The sequence below is a fragment of the Amphibalanus amphitrite genome, unplaced genomic scaffold, assembly GCF_019059575.1.
Source record: "Amphibalanus amphitrite isolate SeventyFive unplaced genomic scaffold, NRLGWU_Aamphi_draft 000482F_arrow, whole genome shotgun sequence".
In the NCBI taxonomy this organism is placed as follows: Eukaryota; Metazoa; Arthropoda; class Thecostraca; order Balanomorpha; family Balanidae; genus Amphibalanus; species Amphibalanus amphitrite.
The window spans coordinates 92,707-112,484 of NW_024881976.1; the positions used below are offsets into that span (position 1 = coordinate 92,707).

The window sequence follows — 19,778 nt, forward strand, 5'->3', positions numbered from 1 at the left end:
GCACCTGGTTATCTGAGGGGCCCATGGTTATCTGAGGGGCCCCTGGTTATCTGAGGGGACCCTGGTTATCTGAAGGACTCCTGGTTACCTGAGGGGCCCCTGGCTACGGGGGCCCTGGTAACCTGAGTGGCCCTTGTTATCTGAGGGGCCCATGGTTACCTGAGGGGCCCCTGGTTTCCTGAGGTGCCCCTGCTTACCTGAGGGGCCCCTGATTACCTAAGGGGCTCGTGATTGCCTGAGAGCCCCTGATTTTCTGAGAGGCCCCTGGTTACCAGTGGGGCCTCTTGTTATATGAGGGACCCCTGGTTATCTGAGGGGTCCCTGGTTACCTGAGGGGCCCCTAGCTATCTAAAGGGCCCCTAGATACCTGAGGGGCCCCTGATCCCCTGGGTGACCCCTGGCCAGTGGTCTAAAGAAACCCTGGTCACCTGAAGGGCCCATGTTTACCCCAGGAGTACCTGGTTATATGAAGGGCCCCTGCAGTCACATTAAGGCCCTTAGTTACCCGTGAAGCCCCTGGTATAACCGTCCCCTGGTTATCAGAGGGTCCCCTGGTCAATTGAAAGACCCCTGGTCAATTGAAAGGCCCTGGTCAATTGAAAGGCCCCTGGTCATCTGAGAGGCCCCTGATTACCTGAACGGCCCGTGATCACTTGGATTCAATGGTATGGCCAGGGGCGAGGGGGCACGTGTCCGTTATAGGGTTTAGGGTCCCCTCGGGCCCGAGAGGACCTGCGGTGCCAATTGGCGGCAGAGGGCCCGCGCTGGCAACGCTTCAACTGGAAAGGAGACCACAGGGCTTGTGAGAACACCCCATGGGCTTTTCTGTAGCCACACTTATCTCCAGAGGGGCCTCACGCCAGGTTCTGAGGGACCTTGCCGGCCTCTGAGGGTCCTTGAAGGCTAATGAGAGATCAGCTGTAAGGGCCTCATACCCGTTTGCTATGGCCCACGGCCCACACCGGTGTTTCTGAGGGCCCTCACAACGGCGCCTGCGAGGGCCTCCACTGCCACCTCTAAGGGCCCCACACCACTCACCAGTGCCTTTTAAGGGCCTACTTCGGCGGCTCTGAGAGCCCCCACACCGGCGCCTCCGAGGGCCCTATGCAGCGGATCTGACGGTCACTTACCAGCGACTCTGAGGGCCTCTTACCGACCTCTGAGGGTCCCTTGCCGGCCTATGAAGGGCCACCAGTAACTTTCAGGGCCCCACACACGCCTAAGTGATGGCCCCCACCAGTGTCTCTAAGCCCCAAGGCCCTCACAACGGCGCCTGTGAGGACCCCACACCAGCGCATCTGATAGCCTTTTACCGACACCTCTGAGGGACTAACACAGGTGACTCTGAGGCGCTCGCTCGCTTCACTTCCTCATAAAATACCGTGCATTTTATGCATACTTCTCAAGCAAGAAATGATATTTTTACCTGCCAATTTTGCACATTTTCTCAGGACTTAGACAGACAGGCAGACAGACGGACAGAGAGGCCCGTCTGCAAGGGGGGACCGGACCCACTGTGCCCAATCCCCTCATCGAAAGGTTCTGGAAACGCCCCTGCCTGGGTTGACAGCGGCATCCGGGTGACCCGTGGGCCCCTTTGAGAGCAGGCGGCCCCCTCCTGGGCGAAATCCTGGGTACGTACTACGTGCCTGCTTGAGTGTCCCAAGAGAAACGATATCTTCAGGGCCTCATCCAAAGTACTGGCCCAAGCATAACTAAAGTCAAACTGCGTCAAACTATCTTAAAATGCCATTTGATGGCGCTCATAGGCCCTCAGAGGCCAAGGCCGAGCCCCCAGAGGCTAGCGTGGGCCCTCAGAGGTCGCTTTGGCGGTCATAAAGAAGCTTACATATACTTGAGCGTGGGATCCTTTGAGGCTGGTGTAGAGCCTTAAGGAGCCAGCGCTCAGCCCTCTAAGGCCAGCGTGGGCCCTCTAAGGCCATTGTGGTGTCTTCTAAGGCCAATGTGGGGCCTTCTAAGGCCAGTGTGAGGCCTTGTAAGGCCAGTGTTTGCCCTCTATGTCCAGCATGGGGCCGTCTATGTCCAGCGTGGGGTAGCCCAGCGACATGGGGCTTTCTTAGGTCAGATTGAGGCCCATTGGCCACCGAGACTAGCTTGGGGCCCTCCGAAGACAATGCGGAGCCCCTTAAGGCCAGTGTTGGGCACTCTGTGACCAGCGTGAACCATCTGCGGCCAGCGTGGGGCCATCTGTCATCTGACTTCAGACTTCAGAGACTGGTGCTGGGCCCTCAGAAGCCAGCGCGGGCCTTCATAGGCTGACGCCATTAGAGGCCACCTCGAGGGCCTCGGCAACCACTTTTCAGATCTTATGCATGTTTGGGCCCCTTGAGGTAGGAGTGGCCCTTATAAAGGCCGGCGTGGGACCCTCAGGGGGCATCATGGGGTTCTAGGGACCGGCGTGCGTTCGAGAGCGGTATAGGGTCCCTCAGACTGACTCAAAGACTCCGAAGAGCCGGCGGGGGGGGGGGGGGCAGTGGCGGATCCAGGGGGGGGGCAAAATGGGCATTTGCCCCCCCAAACGGCATGATTTTAACATTACGCCTATGGACGATGCATGGAAAGAATCGATAAATTTTTATGGTTTGCCCCCCCCAAACCTCTGAGCTGGATCCGCCTCTGGGGGGGGGGGTATGAGGTCAGCCATAGCATGGGTCTACTGAGGCCATTATGGGGCCCGCAGGCCAGCGTGGTTCACTCTGTTGCCGGTGTTGGGCTTTCCGAGGCCAGAATGAGCCTTCAGATGCCGGAATGAGGCCAATGTGGGCGACTTAGAGCCATCAGAGTCTAGATCAGAGCTCAACCCGAGTCGGACCCTGCTAAAGTTAAGGGTATCAGCCCTCAACCAGCGCAAGACACTAAGAGATTGACATCTGCCCTTTGAAAAATGTTACAATCGTAAAAAATTGACAAAGCATTTTGTTTTTGATAATCTTTAGTGGCCCCGGCACCGACCAAAGAAAAAAAAAACTGTATGCCTACTGCTGAAATAAATTGTATGTACCTACACTTCATACAGAGCTATCGATGTCGATGGCTTTTTCATGTTTTTTTCTTTTTTAGATTGCCGAGTGTGCTTAAAAAGGCTCCCTCACATGGTAAAAGTGACACAGAACCGCACCTGGGCGTGGGTTAAGTGCGTCACTACTGGGGCCCCTAAGGTAAGGGTGGGGCCCCTTGAGCAGGTTTGGCCTCCCCCTTTTCAAGATCCTGGATACGCCACTGCTGGCCGGATAAAGGTGTTGTAAGTCACTTGACAATGACGCACTGGGATATACTCCGTGTAGCGCCTTCCTTTGATTGGAAAAAAGAATTACGCCCGTGGACTAGCATCTTCAACTCCGTAGCAGTGTCTCCCAATCTGCGGAAAGCTCAGCTGGTCGCATGATAACCGTGGCGAAGTTTTCTGGCTCTGCTTCAACGGCTCCTTCATATTCCCTTCATATCAGCATAAGCCAGATTTAGGCTAACTTGCAATTAAACGATCAAAAATGTTAGCTTAAGTTTCGTTAGGGTAAATTAAACGGTGTTTTATTTGGTTAGGCTAAGCCCGAAAAACGCGTATATATGTGACCAATAATTGTGAATAGCGTTTGTCTGTATAGGAGTAATAAATTACTTCTGCTAACAACTAACAAAACATGCGGACAATTCTTGCAATGCATGCTCATCGTTTATCAGACACCTGGCCCTAGTAATTCATTCACTAATTGTCTGGACTGCAGCATGGTCGACGAATGCGGGATTAGAATCCACAGCTGACAGATTTGACGAGTCTCTGTATTTGTTCACCGCCTAATCAATGCCTTACGCATGATTGCATGTGTCCGTATAAGCCGTCACGGACGGACGCGCCTACACCCATCGGGGGATAGCATTCAGGCATCCTGGTGGGTCCCACTTCCGTCTTCAATCAGCCAATCGCCACTCCCTCCTTATCTTGCCTTCTAATTACAGCCTATAGCCACGAGATCACTGTGATTATATTGTGAACGCCTACGCAGTTCCGTTAGGATAACGTGGCAATAGATGAGTTTTGATGATGAGTTTGACAGGTGATAACAAGGTATGGATTCATCAGGATGGTGCTGCTTGAAAAACAACGCACTCCAGGACCGCAGTGTAGAAATCTCCCACGGTTTCGGCGGGAAACACGAGGTCATCTAATTGTGGCATGCGAGCAAAGGTATTCAGGTGTTAATAGGTACGCTGATTTCGAATGATTCAGAGAGCTAAAAAAATAAGAGATACATATCAATCACCAGTAGGTTTCACGCTCGATATCGTGTTTTTTTGCCTGACGGCCATCAACATTCGACTTCAGGCTATAAAGGAACATTTACAATAGAATCTTCGTCTGACTCCAAGGCCGTTGCCGACGGGATGCAATTCAACGAGCAAAGCAACAGTCATCAAAATATTTAAGCCGTATACACAAATGACTCGCTAATGTATCTGTTCAACACACACGGATATGAACGGCTCCAAATGAGAGTGCAGACAGTAGCCATTATGTTATCGCGTATCTCCCAGTTCGTTACTACATTACATACAAATGGCGGACAGAGCACAGCACGGTACTCAGCACAGCACAGCACAGCACTCAGCACAGATCACTGAGCCGATGTCGGGTCGGTCTCAGCAATCTCCGACAAGTCTCAGCAGTCGACACGTCTGATTACCAGCTCGTGACAGCTCCATTAACATTTTATCGGAGTCGCTGCACTTCAACTCAGCTCCCCGCTAACGAGCCATCCACAAAAGCCTTGAGAACACATCACACAACCGGATATGTTCCAAAACACAATGGCCTGCTTCATGATTCTATTTTATCAACGTCATTTTATGACCTTTCCGACGTTTTTGCAATCGCATTTTGCATTCACCATTCGCATTCACAATCGCAAAGCTGTTAACTTTTCTTGGCCTGGCCAACAACAGCATCCGGACTTTCTACCGAGGGATTTTTCGTCCTCTTTTTTTTTTATCTGACGTCATCTGTGCCCCTCCGTCGTTTTGGCAAGCTGTTATCTCACCAGAGTGCAATATGAGTGACCTTGAGACATGTGCTGTGCTCGTCAAACGGACCAAAGACGTCATACAATGGCTGCTGGGTCCGGTACTGTGATCTCACTTCGGGCTTATCCTTCTGGTCCGAGTATTGATGGCCGGGCCATGTGGTCTCACCACGACCAGGTTGGTGTGTGTTCATTCAATATACCTACCCTGCAGTTCTCTGTGCCATTGCAATGGCCACCAATGCATTGGTGTGGACATGTAGTCTCAAATATTACCACCACTAATGAATGTATTCAGTATAAGCGTTTGATCTTTATAAAAATTGCACGACGTCTATGAGAAAGAGGCATGAGGGTAAAAGGCATTGTTGAATGCCGAATTCATTGCATAAATAAGAAGACAATGCCGTTCTTAAACTGCCCATAATGCCAATTTTCAATGTCGGTTGCGACAAAATAAGCATGAATAAGGCTTATGAGAGCTTAACCCGCGCCGGGCCGGTGCTCTGAGATTCCGCGCCGGGCCGCGGGGGGTGTTTGAACACCCCCCCCTTCTAACTCGGCTCCTGGGCCACGTAGCGACACGCGGTAAGCGGCAATCGAAAGAACGTCAAAAATAAGGACGAAAACACTTCGGTCATTTTTTGGGTCAGGTCAAAGGTCAGGTCACCAGAGGTCACCAAAGGTAAAATGTTGACTATTTCAACATTTTAGAAACTGCCAACGGCTATCTCGGGAACCGATAGAGCTACAGCGCCGCAAAAAAGCGCATTCGATAGCCCTTTTACAGACCTTTCTGAGTAATGTTCTCAGATTTGACCTCAGGTCAACGGTTTAGCCACCAGAGGGCAAAAACTCCAAAAATAGCCGTTTTTACGAAAAACGTTTTTTCGGCAATAACTTTTGACTCAAAAGAGCTATGACATTACTTTTACCAGTATCGTGTTCCTCTCGTCGAGACGCGTCGAATGAACTATAATTTGACCTTGAAAGGCCAACTTGAAAATTTGACCTTAGGTCAAGGTCATGACCTGACCGGAAAAGGTCATGTTGCATATCAGTCGATCCGCAACGTCGAGCCGAACACATCTAAGGCGTTTTCAGCGCTCTAGCACGCCTCTATCAGAAGTTATCATCGAAAAACTGTTAGATTCTGTTCGTGACCTGAGATGACCTCGGGGACATAACGAGGGGTCACAGTTGCCATTTTCTGGTTCAGTGTGTCTATTTTACCTACATCTCGATGTTTGAGAGTGTCTAGAATAGCGTTCGTGCAAAACAGACGCTTTTCAATTTTCTCCCATTGACTTATAATGGAGAGGCCGCAAAATTGACCTGACCTTAGGTCACCGATATCGAAATTCCGAGATATACATTTTATAGATAGTGCTGCTCTTATCAATCGCTGAAAGTTTCAAGGCAATCGTTCAGTCGGTGTAGCTATGACGAGCATTCTTATTTTTTCTGAGGTGAGGTCACTTGGCGTGACCTGGTGACCTGACCTAAGGTGACCTGGGTCTGAAATTTTCACAACATGTGCGGAAAAGATGCACAAACAGGTGTGCCAAAAACGGCGGCGCTCCGCGCCGCCGTTTTTGAGATATCTGCGAAAAACCGCAAGGGGGGGTGTTCAAACACCCCCCCCCCGGCCCGGCGCGGGTTAAGAAATCCCTATTTGTAACGGGAAAATATGCAACAGGCGTGACATGAAAAATACCTACTCAGCTACTGATTCGTGGATAATGGACCTATGAGGCCTTCTATAGCCACTTATCCGTGCAAATAACAAGGCCAATACGAACTTAAGTAATCATGCATTTGTCAATTGACAATGCGGTTATTCAGCTCTTTAGCATCTGTAGCTGGGTTTAAATGCAAGCTGTTTGCAGCAGTTAATCTGTTGTAACGGTGCAAGCTATTCAATACGGGTCACTAAGCCGCGGTTCCGGTGGCTTGAAAACATTCTCATTTGCAAATTGTGACAATGCGTTGGCCTCCGTACTAACACATGTGATCCACATGTTCGAGGACGCTGAGCCTTTGATGGTGCAAAGATGTAGACAAGTGAAGACAAAACTAATCCCCTCAATGGGGCAATTTGAGCCATTAATAGCGGTTGCATCCGGCGCCAGCGAAGCATTTCATCAGCGTAACATCTGCATTTGTATCGCTCCATCAAGGACCTAGGGACCGCTACTCGGAGCCTCGGGCGTCTCGAAGCTAGGAGGCGGCACTCTCACTTTCAAAGGGGCCGCTGAAAATAGCAGACGCCGACCTTGGTGGAAACAAACATGGGGTACCGGGCTACTGCACAGGATTTGCATGTGATTATGAATAAATTGTACACAGATAACAGCCGCCACCCGCGACGCAGCTGGCAGAAAATGTGCTTCTGCTCGACACTGTGGATGGGGTTTGAATTTCTTCGATATTGTGGTGAATTACTTGGAACTGCGGAGAAGGGCATATATCATGGGCAGTTTACCTACAATCACACATTGCAAATTCATTTTTAAGCAGGATATTGCATGTGTAAACTTTTATGTTTTGGCTGCATATCTATAATTTTCTGATTCGGACAAACCACATAGCAGTCACCCACAAGTCACAAGATGTTTCTGACCAAGACTGAATTTCCTCTTCTGCACAGCACGCACCGCACTAGCATTGTGCATATTCAGTAAACATGTAAGCGCTCCCCATTTTCAACCGGCCTGAACTGCATTGCAACACACCCCATTTCCGTTTCTGACTCTCATTATATAATTGTCTCATCTAGTGTTTCAGCGGCGATTACTGAGGCGCCGACCATCCCATCTTGGGCAGCGGCTGAGCGCAAATTATCCTGCACCCGGGCCGTCCACTGGCTCTAAGAGTCTGTCAGAGACTAGGTGGTTCTACTCTGCTAGCCAGTAGCCTTGACCCCGAGACCCCGAGACCCTGTCCAGCGCTTTGCCATTAGACACATGTCGACCACTTTGTCAGACCACTTGGGAGCAAGTTTCTTCAGATTAACCTCTGACGGGGAAGCTGGTTCAGAGTTGAAGTGGAGCAGGTCCATTGTATCGTGTGAGAAATCAGTGGGACAGTGCATCTATGATCTCAGGCGTCGTGAGATCTGTGAAGCGATCGTGATGAATTCAGAGCTGAAGCCTGTGAGCAGCGGGGATTTGTGGTGTGAAACCAATGGAATGGGAGCACCGAGCACTGATCCTTAGAGGACACCGGTGCTCGGCAACAGCTAGCCCCGGTTTCTGGCGCTGACCAAGATCAGTAAGACAGACAGTTTTTCGTGGTATAAATCATAGAAACTTCATCGAAAGCGTTTTATGTTTCTTGATCATGATTGCTTATGTTGATGGAAGGCTGGATGATCTGGTCGAACATTTTTTTTTGCTTTTTGAATGTTGGAGACCGCTGCATCGACCGGACATTTTATGTGCGTTTGATGGAGAGTTCATTCCTTGATATATTTGCCATAGAAAACATACCATGCTCTTGGACTGTGAAATTGAACTGTAAATCCGACCACCCAGCTCTGCCCGTCATGACTCACTGTGTCGTTTCGTATCCAACTTTTCACAAACCCAAGCCGACCTGCCTTCGTGACCGTTGGCTCTTTGATTAATGTCACTGATTGCCCAAGAAGGGTTCTTCTCACGGGAGGATGGCGCTGTTCCAGCGCGAGCATGACTGGGTAAAATAAAAACGGTATCGGTACTATCGTGAGAGTGGGAACTAGGCAGAGGTGCGGCGGTCTGCTGGAGTCGCGACGCCGAAGGATGGCTCCGGAGGGGACCTAACGGTGCCAAAACGGTGCCGTAGTGCCAGGTTACTTCTGGGTTTTATTCTTTACAGAGATGAACGACCTGAATGCAGAGAGCGTTCTGAGAATTCTGACTTTCTGAGAATGCAGTTCGTATTCCTACCAAACTTTCTGTAGTTTCAGCTTTACGGTATTTATGCATTTGAGAGAAAAATGTAGCGATACAGACAATCAGTAATCAATCGGTAAAATTAACAGCTCATAACGTGAAATCAAGTAGATACCCAACCCGTCCATCTTATGTCTTACCACTGTATTCTAACACCCCTTTCTTCCTTTTTCCCTCCCTCTCCTCTCTCTCTCTCTCCCTCTCTCTCTCTCTCAATCATGAATTTACATGTAACGCTGCATGCACTATCGGACGCAGCTTCCTGCTTCTCTTATCTTATCCGCACCATGGCTAATGACCGAAACGCGAGGAAGCCGTGAGAGTTATTTATAGAGAGCACGGGGTGAGAAAGAGAAAGAGAGAGAGAGAGAGAATGAGAGAGATCGGGAGAGAAGGAGACGGGAGAGAGAGAGGGGGAGAAAAAAGAAAGAGAGAGAGCGAGAGAGAGAGAGAGAGAGAGAGAGAGAGCGAAAGAGAGAGAGAGAGAGAGAGAGAGAGAGAGAGAGAGAGAGAGAGAGAGAGAGAGAGAGGGGGGGAAGGGAGGTAGACCTTGACAGGCTTGGCGGCTGGCGGTTTTTAGCACACCATTACTGTCACAATACATCTAATACAGCTTATAGATCACTACCCTATTTGTAGAATGAAAACATGTCAGCCTGTGTAGGTACTACATAGGTGCACCGCCGACTGTGTGATCGTAATTCTTCGTTCGGTCCTGTACTTGAAAAGTTGGGCTTGTTATAATGCATCGTCGTGACTATGAAAGTTAACTAATACTTCTAATTTTATGCATATGGTGAAATGAAGAAAATATGTTTGATGATAACTGATCACATTCACTAAATGCAGGCGCCAGTAAGTGGGTCTGGCTAAGAACAAAAGTAGTCTAATTGCATTGCCAGGTCTTCTATCTATCCACCGGGACCAGTCATGGTGACCTGAGTAAAGTCCTTCCAGCTTCGCAGCAGTCAGCAGTGAGCCCCTGACTGGTTGGTAGTTACCCATGGATTAGGAGACCGTCGACATCAGTCAGCCTGTACCAGAGTTCCCACTGCAAGGGTTGCTGCAAACGCGGGTGCAATCGGGACCTTGCTACCTGTTTCTACGGAAGGCGGGTAGAGTGATCGATAAATGACGACAATCATTACGTTAGTTGAAGTCTATACCTTTGGCTATACCATGGATTCTATGCCATCAGAAGTCTATAGCTTCGGCGCTGGGTACTTGGGGGTGTAACTATACGGTGTCACTGAGAGTGGTGCATGGACTGTGTTGTTCACTGTTGCGACATTCAATGCAACGAAACGTGTTTCACTGTTCTCCCACAGTTTGCAAGTCGGCTTTGTGTTTATTTGTCTTTTTTTGCCATATTTTTTACGAGTCGCCCTTATTCCAGCTCCTTCTGTCATTCCTAAGTATGCCTTTAGGACGATGTCTGATGTCTTGAATGAGGGTGATATGTAAGCAAAAGTTCGCTATACTTAACTCAAGCCGAAAAGAGGCAGGAAGCCTTCCTCCATTTTCAAATCAATATGAATGAACTGTAAGTTTTCCTAAAACAAAACTGGCTTCAGTGTTTCACGTCCAAATCAGCATTTGAGGAAGAAGCCGTTCTAGCTTCATGTTCTTTGCATCACCCAGTGATAAGTTAGCATTAGCCCTGGTGCTCATTGTTCGATGAGCTGTTTACTACCGACAGAGCAGGTAAAAAACATAGTTCGAATTCACGCTGACCTACTGCGATATGTAAAACAGCTGCAAATTATATGCAGATTTATGTGTGAACATGAACACGACACTATCCGACACTACATGATACTACCAGCAATTAGGAGCTGACGATTTGGTCGGGTGATAAACTCGTGATGAAGAGGTTCCTACGAATGGAAAATTCCCTCAGGCCTCATTGAAAAAGAAAATGTGCTGTTGCGTGTGCAACAGCACTAGCCTGCACACCTTAGGTGTTGTCATGTTATGAATGTTGCGATATCATGTTTTAAGTAAAGACTGCATCTATCGCTTTGGTCAATGTTTTTCTTTTGATGATGAAACAAATTTCTCTCAACCACACTCTAGCTTTCAGGATTTAGGTACACCACAGCACACCACAACAATCACTTTCCTGTTCAAGCTCTCTTTATCATAAGATATACCAAGCCATGTTGCAATACGTACAAAGTGCTAGGATCAAAATGATGGCATCAGCATGAGTCATCTTCTGCCTACATGCCTACATCTTCTGCATGAAGTATCTCGCGGACTCACCATGGTTTCTGCCACATCCCATTTAATAAAAAGCACGTTTTGCTCATCAAAGCATAGCAGCAATGCAATCACCATAGTAGGATTAGGAATAACCAATTACATCAACACAACTCTTCAAAATAGTCGCACCCGCATTCCTTTCCCGTGACGTCACTAATAGCGCTTGTCAGCAGACGGCATGAACATTGAACAATGCTGGCACGCGGACTGCGCCTCCGAGAGGCAGCATTCAGCAGACCCCCTCCCCCTCCCCCTCTCCACCTGTCGACCTTGGTGCTGGAGTACGATGTCTCGGACCGCCCCCCCCCCTACCTCTGATCAGGAGATCCCCCCCCCCCCCGACACCTGGGTATCAGAGAAGAGGAGCTTAGTGATGCGTCCGGCGGGCCGGGTCGGCGAGCTAGTCCGGCTTTGGTTTGGCGTGAGGATATTGTTGTCGCTATGGGTGTACTGTTGAGATATGAGAGAAGAGGTCCCAATAAATATTGAGGCTATGAGAAGCTGTCTAGTGTCTATCACTGATCAGAGGCCTACTTTGCTGTCAAGAAATGTCGGGGTTTTGTACGCTCAGGTATGTAAGTACTTACCAGGCAGGAGCGCCTCGTTACTCTGAGGTCATTTCCGAAGGCTCGGCTGACAGACTGGGTGGAGGGGGTTGAACAGCGGAGGGGGAAGGAGGGAGAGTCACCTCTGAGGTCAGCTCCTCCTGCACGGGGCGATGATTCAGAGGACGGTCGACTGCAGAGGAGGGGGTAGGGGCAGTGAGGGGGAGAGAAGCCGTACCAGTCACCGAGCGTTGATCTCTGGTGGTGGGGAGATGTTGGCCAGGGGTGACTGACGACTGCTGGTATAAGGGCGTGATGAGGGAAGAAAGTATAGATTATGGAGGAAGTGGGGTGATGTATGGATCATTATATCGAGCACCTGTACAGATGGATGTCTCGTTAGATTTTCAGTGGTCTGTAAGCTGCAATTTTCCCGTGATTATAAGGTTGGAAATAACTAATTTTGCTACCACCAAGACCAGTACTAGGACCAGAACCGGTAGCCACCAACTAAATAATTTAGTGCAGGAGTGGGATATGATCAGTACCTGACCCGGAGAATGCTAGCAACACCAGCCAGGACCCAAAATTTTTTATGTCTGGCTGTTTTCTGAGCATTGATTTCGTGACTTGCACATACCTACGCAATTCTTGCCAAGACTTAATGACTAAAGGTTACGGTCAAGTGAGTTCAGTGCAGGAAACTATCTTACCCAACGGAAGTGAGAAAGTTTGTTCAACATTGTAACCAGTCACGGCTGGTGGAGACAAAGTCAAAGAAGCATGTCGCATCCCACCCGCCTCAGTGATGAAATTAATTATCAGACCTGATAACCAGACAGCCATTGATGTATGTAATGATATAGCATGACTTTACTTTCATTCCTCGCATGTGGTAAAGCCAATCGTTTCATTTCCGGAATGGATCAAAATCGATTTACAATCATTTTCACATCTATTACAACATTTTCTCAAGTGCTGGTCTAAGATTGACCATTCGCGCATTACAAATTTCGCAACCACGCAGCAATAGTGCACACTTCAATAGCGGCATTGACAGCATTTTAACAGAGCTTGTAGCAGCCATGACCGAGAGGAATGCTGGTTGCGAAACAAAGCCAAACTCAAATCCCCTCCACAGCACATTATGCGTACAATGACAACCATCAGCAGATGGCGCACCCAAGCCCCCGCCCACCTGGCTCTCAACAATGACCAATTCCATCGCTCTTTCTCCGCCCCTGACCACTCCTGTGGTTGTCTGGGCGCGGACAGCACGGTCAATGTCAGGGCGGAAGGGGGGGGGGTGCAAGGAGGGGGGGGGCGTGTCGCACGGACACAAAGACTCCGTGCAAGCCTGACTCGAGTGGGCAGGGGACTGAGCGGTAAGGTATGCGCCGAGGTGCATGGCCTGTGAGAGGGACGGTAGAGGGGGGCGGGAGGTGGAGAGAGAGAGAGAGAGAGAGAGAGAGAGAGAGAGAGAGAGAGAGAGAGAGAGAGAGAGAGAGAGAGAGAGAGGTGATGTGCTGACCAGGAAGAAGTGGGAGGGCGATAGGAGGTCAGAGAGCAGATTGTATGCTGTAAAAGTGCCCTATAGTCCTATTGGTGCAAAAATGGACCAGCTACGACCCACTCCCGAAATTTTTTAGGCAGTCGATATTTTGTCGACGCATCCAAATCACCAATACGATATGGTTTCAGGATTTCCCTCTCCCGTTCCGTCGCTCCGCCCTTCACCCTTCCGATAACAGATGCTATCCCGGAGATTCCAGAGAGGTGACTGGACAACCTGCCTCATGCAAATAGGAAGGAGTGGTGACCCCGGCTGTTCATATAGGGATCCTCACGGACGTATTTACCAGATGTTCAGCACCGCAGATTCACGGACATGCCTGGGGTTTACAGAGAGGTGTACTGAGACTCCAGAGATAGGATGATCGTCAGACAGCATGATTCCGTGACAAATGTAGTATGCATGACCAGCTTGGTCTAGCTATGGATTAGTTATGAGTTATGAAGAACCTTCTGAGTTTTTCATTTATCAGGATCGTATAGGGAAGATAAGCTACACTTTTTCTGATAAAACTGAAGGTCCATGGCGGCTGGCGCTATTCATTCCCTGAACTATGATTTGACCCATTCCAATTAAGTTCAAATATGCATGTTCTCAGTATATTAGAAAGGTTGTGATTTCAATCTCTCGGTGTTGTGCAAGCTGTAAACTGCATTGCCGGTGACCTACACGCATGGCTAGATTTATTGCAATCAGCATTCACCGTTAACCCTCGCCCGCACATGGGGGGGGGGGTGGTTGCCACCCCCCCAGGCAGTCTTTCTGCTCTGCACTCAACATTTTTAGAGCTAGAAGGCTGATTTTTCGTATAGCTGCTCGTCTATTCTTTCTTGATGTCCACTGAAAATTTCAAGTTTCTGTAATTTTTGGTTTCGGAGATATGACCTTGTTTTTCAGGTCATGTCATGACCCAAATCGCCAATTCTCAACATCTTGCGTTTGCCATGGGCCTTGTGAGCTTTTGACACCCTGATTTCGGCCTTTTTTGCTAGTCTTACCTCCCACCTATCATGGAACATGTTGTTCGACGATGTACAGGGGTCAAGGTCAGGGTCAAGGTCAACCTAGGTCATCTAAGATAATTGCGTTTTAGGCAAGCTGAATTTACTTTTTGTGAAGTTTTTTTGACTGCATTTTTGGTAAAAACTTCTCAGATCATGATTTCATGTGATATGGACCTAAAAACAATCGGTGCACACATCAGTATACACACATACACACACAGACATACAAACACATATAATTGACCTTGACCTAACTTGACCTGAAATGACCTCAGCAGCAAAATTCTGGTCGGATAGTGTGACAAAGAGGTTCTAGCTGGCTTGGCACCAGAAAACAGCATCGTCATCGGTATTTGATAAGCAGCGCACTTGATATCCAACGGTGACCCAAAACAGCAACATTTTTTAGTTTGACCTGACCTGGAAGGTCAACGACTGACCTGAGAAGGTAAAACTGGGTATCATTGGATTCGTCTCTTCCCAAAGAATCTTTTTGGTCTTTACTGCTAAGCTCTATCTCCAACAGGAACGAAATGGCGCGGGGGGGGTGGCAACCCCCCCCCCCCCCATGTGCGTTCTAGGATGGGAAAATGGCATGTGCGGGCGAGGGTTAACATTGGAATCGTGATAGTATGACACACTTGAATCGCAGAGATCGCAGTCGCAGTGGTAATGGTTGAATGCAAGGTCTTTGGTGGCTGGGCATAGATATGTGGAATTAGATTCATTCTACTCAAGATGCTACCAGCTGCGGGTCATTTTCACGTCATGAATGCATTACTTCTCGAATATCAAGCAGGCATTTAGGTAAACATGACATTCCTTACCACTGTAGCGTTCGATAAAAAAGCTAAAATTTAATGCTTGTGAAAAAATTTATTTTGTGGTTGCATGATTGTTTCATCGCTTGAAGTTTTGATAATGCACAATAAAAGTTATTTTGGCATCGCTTATCAGTCAGTTTGCCGCTTGTCCATTATTCAATGTTCCATAAAAAGGTATCCATGCTATATATTGGAACATCATAAGGATTCCAACACTTTTTTTATTCAGCCGCATTTATCCAAAGCGAAACCATCTCCTCTAAAAGTTTCCATCTCTGCCCACAAAACGCTGCAGAGAACCGTCACCGCATTCCGCCACCAGCAGCCTTCTCTAGCGACCAGAGAGGCCACTAAGGCACGTGTGCTGGTCAGATGAGATGTTTTGTGTCTCGGCGTGGTGTAAAGTGACACTGGTGCTGTTTTGTGAACAGGGTACGCCTTGGGGTACGCGTCTTGGTGAATCGCTGGGTGGGTGAATGTGTGAAATGTCCCTCAAGTCTCATAAAAGTAGCATATGGATTTTGGTAAAGACTCCTTTCTTTCATGGGCCAGCTAGAGCACTTGGGATGGCTAGAATGTGCTGTCATTTCATTTGCTATAATGGCTAAGTTCCGCTCAGACCCAGCGTGTGGAGACTGCAACTCCTCACAAGACCATAACACCAGTGACTGCATCTCGCGCACAGGAAACTAGCACCACCACACCACCATCATCCAGCCTCAAGCCGTTTACACTAAAAACACAGCGAGCTATCCAAACGAGACCACTAAACATGACAGTAAGTCGCAACTAGCCCGTGTTGACACGATAATGAGCCGAGATGAGTCCAGGTGACGAGAGAATAATGACAAGCGTAAATCTTCTTCTGGTCGTCAAACATGCATATGTGGTGAAATGATTTCTGAGAAGTTAAACGCTCTGAAGGAAAACATTGCTTGTTAACAATGTAGAGTGTAGGTTGATGTGTGTTTAGATGGATACACTAGGGTTACCCGCGTGCTCCGCAACGCGAAGAGGGGATTTTTTGACCCGTGGGTATTGGGTTGGTCTGTGTCGATTTGGTTGGTAGATATCCATTTCGTTCGATTGCTTTTTGACGGCCAAGCATTTTGTAAGAAAACAAAAAGATACATCGCATCGAGGTGCCCGTGTCGTATTATCATGCGTTCTACTTTAGAATGATTCGAAAACTGGCGTGAAGTCTTTTGAGGGCCATCGATGAATTTCGCTAAAAATGACAATGTAATGGTTTGGAACATTTACATTTTTAAGGATACTGTTGCTAATCATGCAAAAATGAAGAGTGAATATTGGACATAATTGAATGCTCTATCCAATGGTACCATATTCAATTGCCAAAGGTATCAGGTTATGCAGCAAACCCCGTGTGATTAATTAAGTGGCACAAAATTGACAAACACCATTTTCTCCTGTGATTTGCATCACCTTGATTTGGATCCATCAGCTTTTCACAATTTTTATATGAGAGGCGGTACCTTTCTCTTGCAAATAGGCGTTGATTCAACTCGCTCCATTTAACGGTCACCTAAAAATAAAATTAATTCCAAAATCCCTCAAAAACCGCAATTTTTCAAATAAAAGTGCCCTCTCCGGTGCACGTGGCGCGTGCTATCCTCTGCATTTCACACCATTCAATAGCCCGTTCAATTCTGTACACGATGCTGTTTTCCCCGTGCCGGTCGGACCCCTGGTCACCAAGATATTGCACGGGAACTGGACCCGTGTCGGCCAAAATTAGCCGTTTTCGCCCGATTTCGCACGCCGATTTATACATGTAAAGTCTATGACGCGAATTTGCACTTTTTGAGCACGCGCCACGCGCTCCCTATCAATCCGATCGAGCTGAGACCCCTCAAAGGCACGTCGCGCATCCTTGATCTATAAGTTGTGCAAATTTCACCGGGCTAGGTGCAACGGTCTGACCTGCAGTCCACGCAAAGCACCACCAAGTTGGGACCTCGGTAACGGACAGACGCACCCTCCTCAAATAGTAATATAGATAATACATATCTAATAGGCCAAACTAGAGCGTATCTGCAGAGATTCTTCAGGACGATTCAGGATGCAAGATACCATATCGCCCGTTTTTGCAAGTCTGAATTGTGACAAACGCAGTCAAGGATGTTTTTTTCTCGTTACGAAAACTTAGCCTACTCTTCATTTAGCCTTGTGCTCAATGTACATAGATCACAGATATCAAAAAGATATCTCTATTTGCACAAATTGTACAAGCAGCATAAAGGAGTGGAGCCCTCTGAACCTTCCTTGAGAATAGTAATGTAGACGGTTCATAGCAGCTTGCAAGAATTTACACGCCCCAAAAATAGCATAGACATAGTCCATAGACTTCTGTACCCGGCTATACATGCAGAAGTATGGCACAAAGTAAAAAGTTTGCACATTTCATACTTCCCATTAGTCACCGCCAACCGGTTTGTACGCACCATGCGTAGAGCTTCTGTCGTTGTAACCCTGACATAAATCAGATAACCACCAATGCCGCAGCTGCCATGATGTTGTTTTTGTGGTGCTCCCAGCACCTACATACGACAAGACAAAAACACACGGCGTAGTCTACAGTCTCAGCCCCACAAAGCGATGCCGCTCTTCGTCATTTAACAGGCATTTAACAGGTCGAGACAAAACAGGTGCTTCATAATACCGGCGTCACTTTAGGGCGACGGCGGCAGAACGTTTTAGAAATAAATTGACGCTGATACGAATCGCACGGGCTGGAGAAGCTAAATAACACGGATGCGTGTGTGAAAGAAGGAAAAGCAGTTAAACGGCAGTAAATTATCAAAACATGGATAACAAGTCAAAATTATGAAACATGCAATTATTCCTAAATAAATGAAAAGCCAGGGGAAGAACATACGTATTACATACTCGTGCTGCGTAAAGGTAAGCGGCCATTTACATTGAATGTTTCATGTTAGAAAAAAGTAAATAAAGAAGTTCTCGTAAAGCGCACATAACGAGAGTAATGCATATCGTTATAATAAATATCAGGCCCAGACAAAGTCAGTTTCAACTTCCAAGCGGACAGGGGCTGACGAGTGCAGCAGAGTCTCGATAGTATTGCGCCGTATGTCATACCTACTGGGTTATAAATGTCACTTAGCGTCCGATAATTTAGCATTTTTCCTCCAGTGATGCTATGATCGTCACTTAAAAAGGTACGATAACGGTGGAATAATTTAAAATGATGTGTCAAAATGCCTAGGCACTGATATTCGCACCAACAAAATGTCATTTTGTAAGAGCGAGCTTTTCAGAGACAATTGAATTCATATTCGTTGGCTTCACGGGGAGGGCAATTCACCCGATAAATTTGACTCACCTTTGTGCGTGCCATTCCGTCGCCGGAGAGTCTCCGGTGGCCGGAATCCCTGCTAAACCTGCAGCTCTGTCCGGGCGCCCGGTCCTCTGCCGCTCTGAAAACCTGCCGCTCTGTCAGCCGTCGCGGTGCCCACTGCCTCAACTCCTCACCGCCCGCCTGCAGACTGACCGCGGTGTGGGTACGGCCGCCAGAGCGCCTTTCACTCCGCCCCCTGGACCCCCGGCCCCCTCCTAAGGGGGGACGGGGGTCGCCCGGATGCAGGACCTGGTCTGAGGTTGATCTCCCTCCAGTCACGCACGGACTCAGGGATCAGAGAAGAAGCGATGGCGAGAAGAGATAACAGGCTGGTTTGGTCTCAGATTCGCTTTTTATGGATATCAATGATATCCATGTCTCAGAAATATGTCTAAGCGTGTAAGACTGGCTGGTCTACGGGCGGCCGTTACCAGAATCTTGGTTAAGCTCTCCAATGGCCATCATATATAGACGTATGTACGAGCGGTAGATCTTCCTGGAGTTCTCGTGTGGCGCGCACGTCAGACTAGGTCCTCTATAGAAATATGGTGGAGTAAATGCATGATCAAAATACATCCAGTAAAGAAAATGTTAATGAAATAGTTTTCAAAGAAGCACACATAACTTACCAACCAGGGCATAGCGAACACTCAAATTTGTAGCACCTACTGTGTAACAAAAAATACGATGAAGCTGAAAAAATCAAGTTTAACTGGATGTATGAATAGCGCAGCGTTTGAATTGCGTTTGACAAATACATTTACATGCATGTGTCCTAGCCAAATTTCATCAAATGCAAGAGCATGGATTTGCTTGTAATAAAAAAGCGTTTAACACTAGATTATTGGAGATTCATGCAATACCTATACGTAAATAGCTCAGTGGCGGCGGATTCGATTTTGGCGTGGGGGGGCAAGATCCCAGTCGAGATGATGTCATAGGCGGATCCAGAAAGGCGTTTTCGACGCTGTAGGGGACATACCCCCCCCCCCAAGTGTCCAAAATCCAAAAACTTCTCGGATTTCGATTCGTTACGGACCTACTGCTGAACAGCATAAAGCAAAAAACATTTTGATAAAAGTTTTATTATTAGGAAACATAAGGTACGTTTTGATTTCGGGCGATGCAAGGGGAGGGGGAGTAAATGTTTGCTTTATATGCCCGCTCCCTGGATCTGCCAGTGGACGATGTAACGATTTTGGCATTGCTGTATTAGA

At 47.9% G+C, this 19,778-nt stretch overlaps 1 protein-coding gene across 1 annotated transcript in view; it reads right to left on the reverse strand.

Moving 5' to 3' along the window:
- The window catches only part of LOC122392338, an 88,510-nt gene extending 69,829 nt beyond the window's left edge, over positions 1–18,681 (reverse strand). Inside the window, exon 1 of the mRNA XM_043387097.1 lies at positions 18,547–18,681. Within this exon, the coding sequence (XP_043243032.1) occupies positions 18,547–18,561 (15 nt within the window). The 5' untranslated portion in view covers positions 18,562–18,681. The remainder of the gene's footprint in view (positions 1–18,546) is intronic.
- Between the last annotated feature and the right edge of the window lie 1,097 nt (positions 18,682–19,778).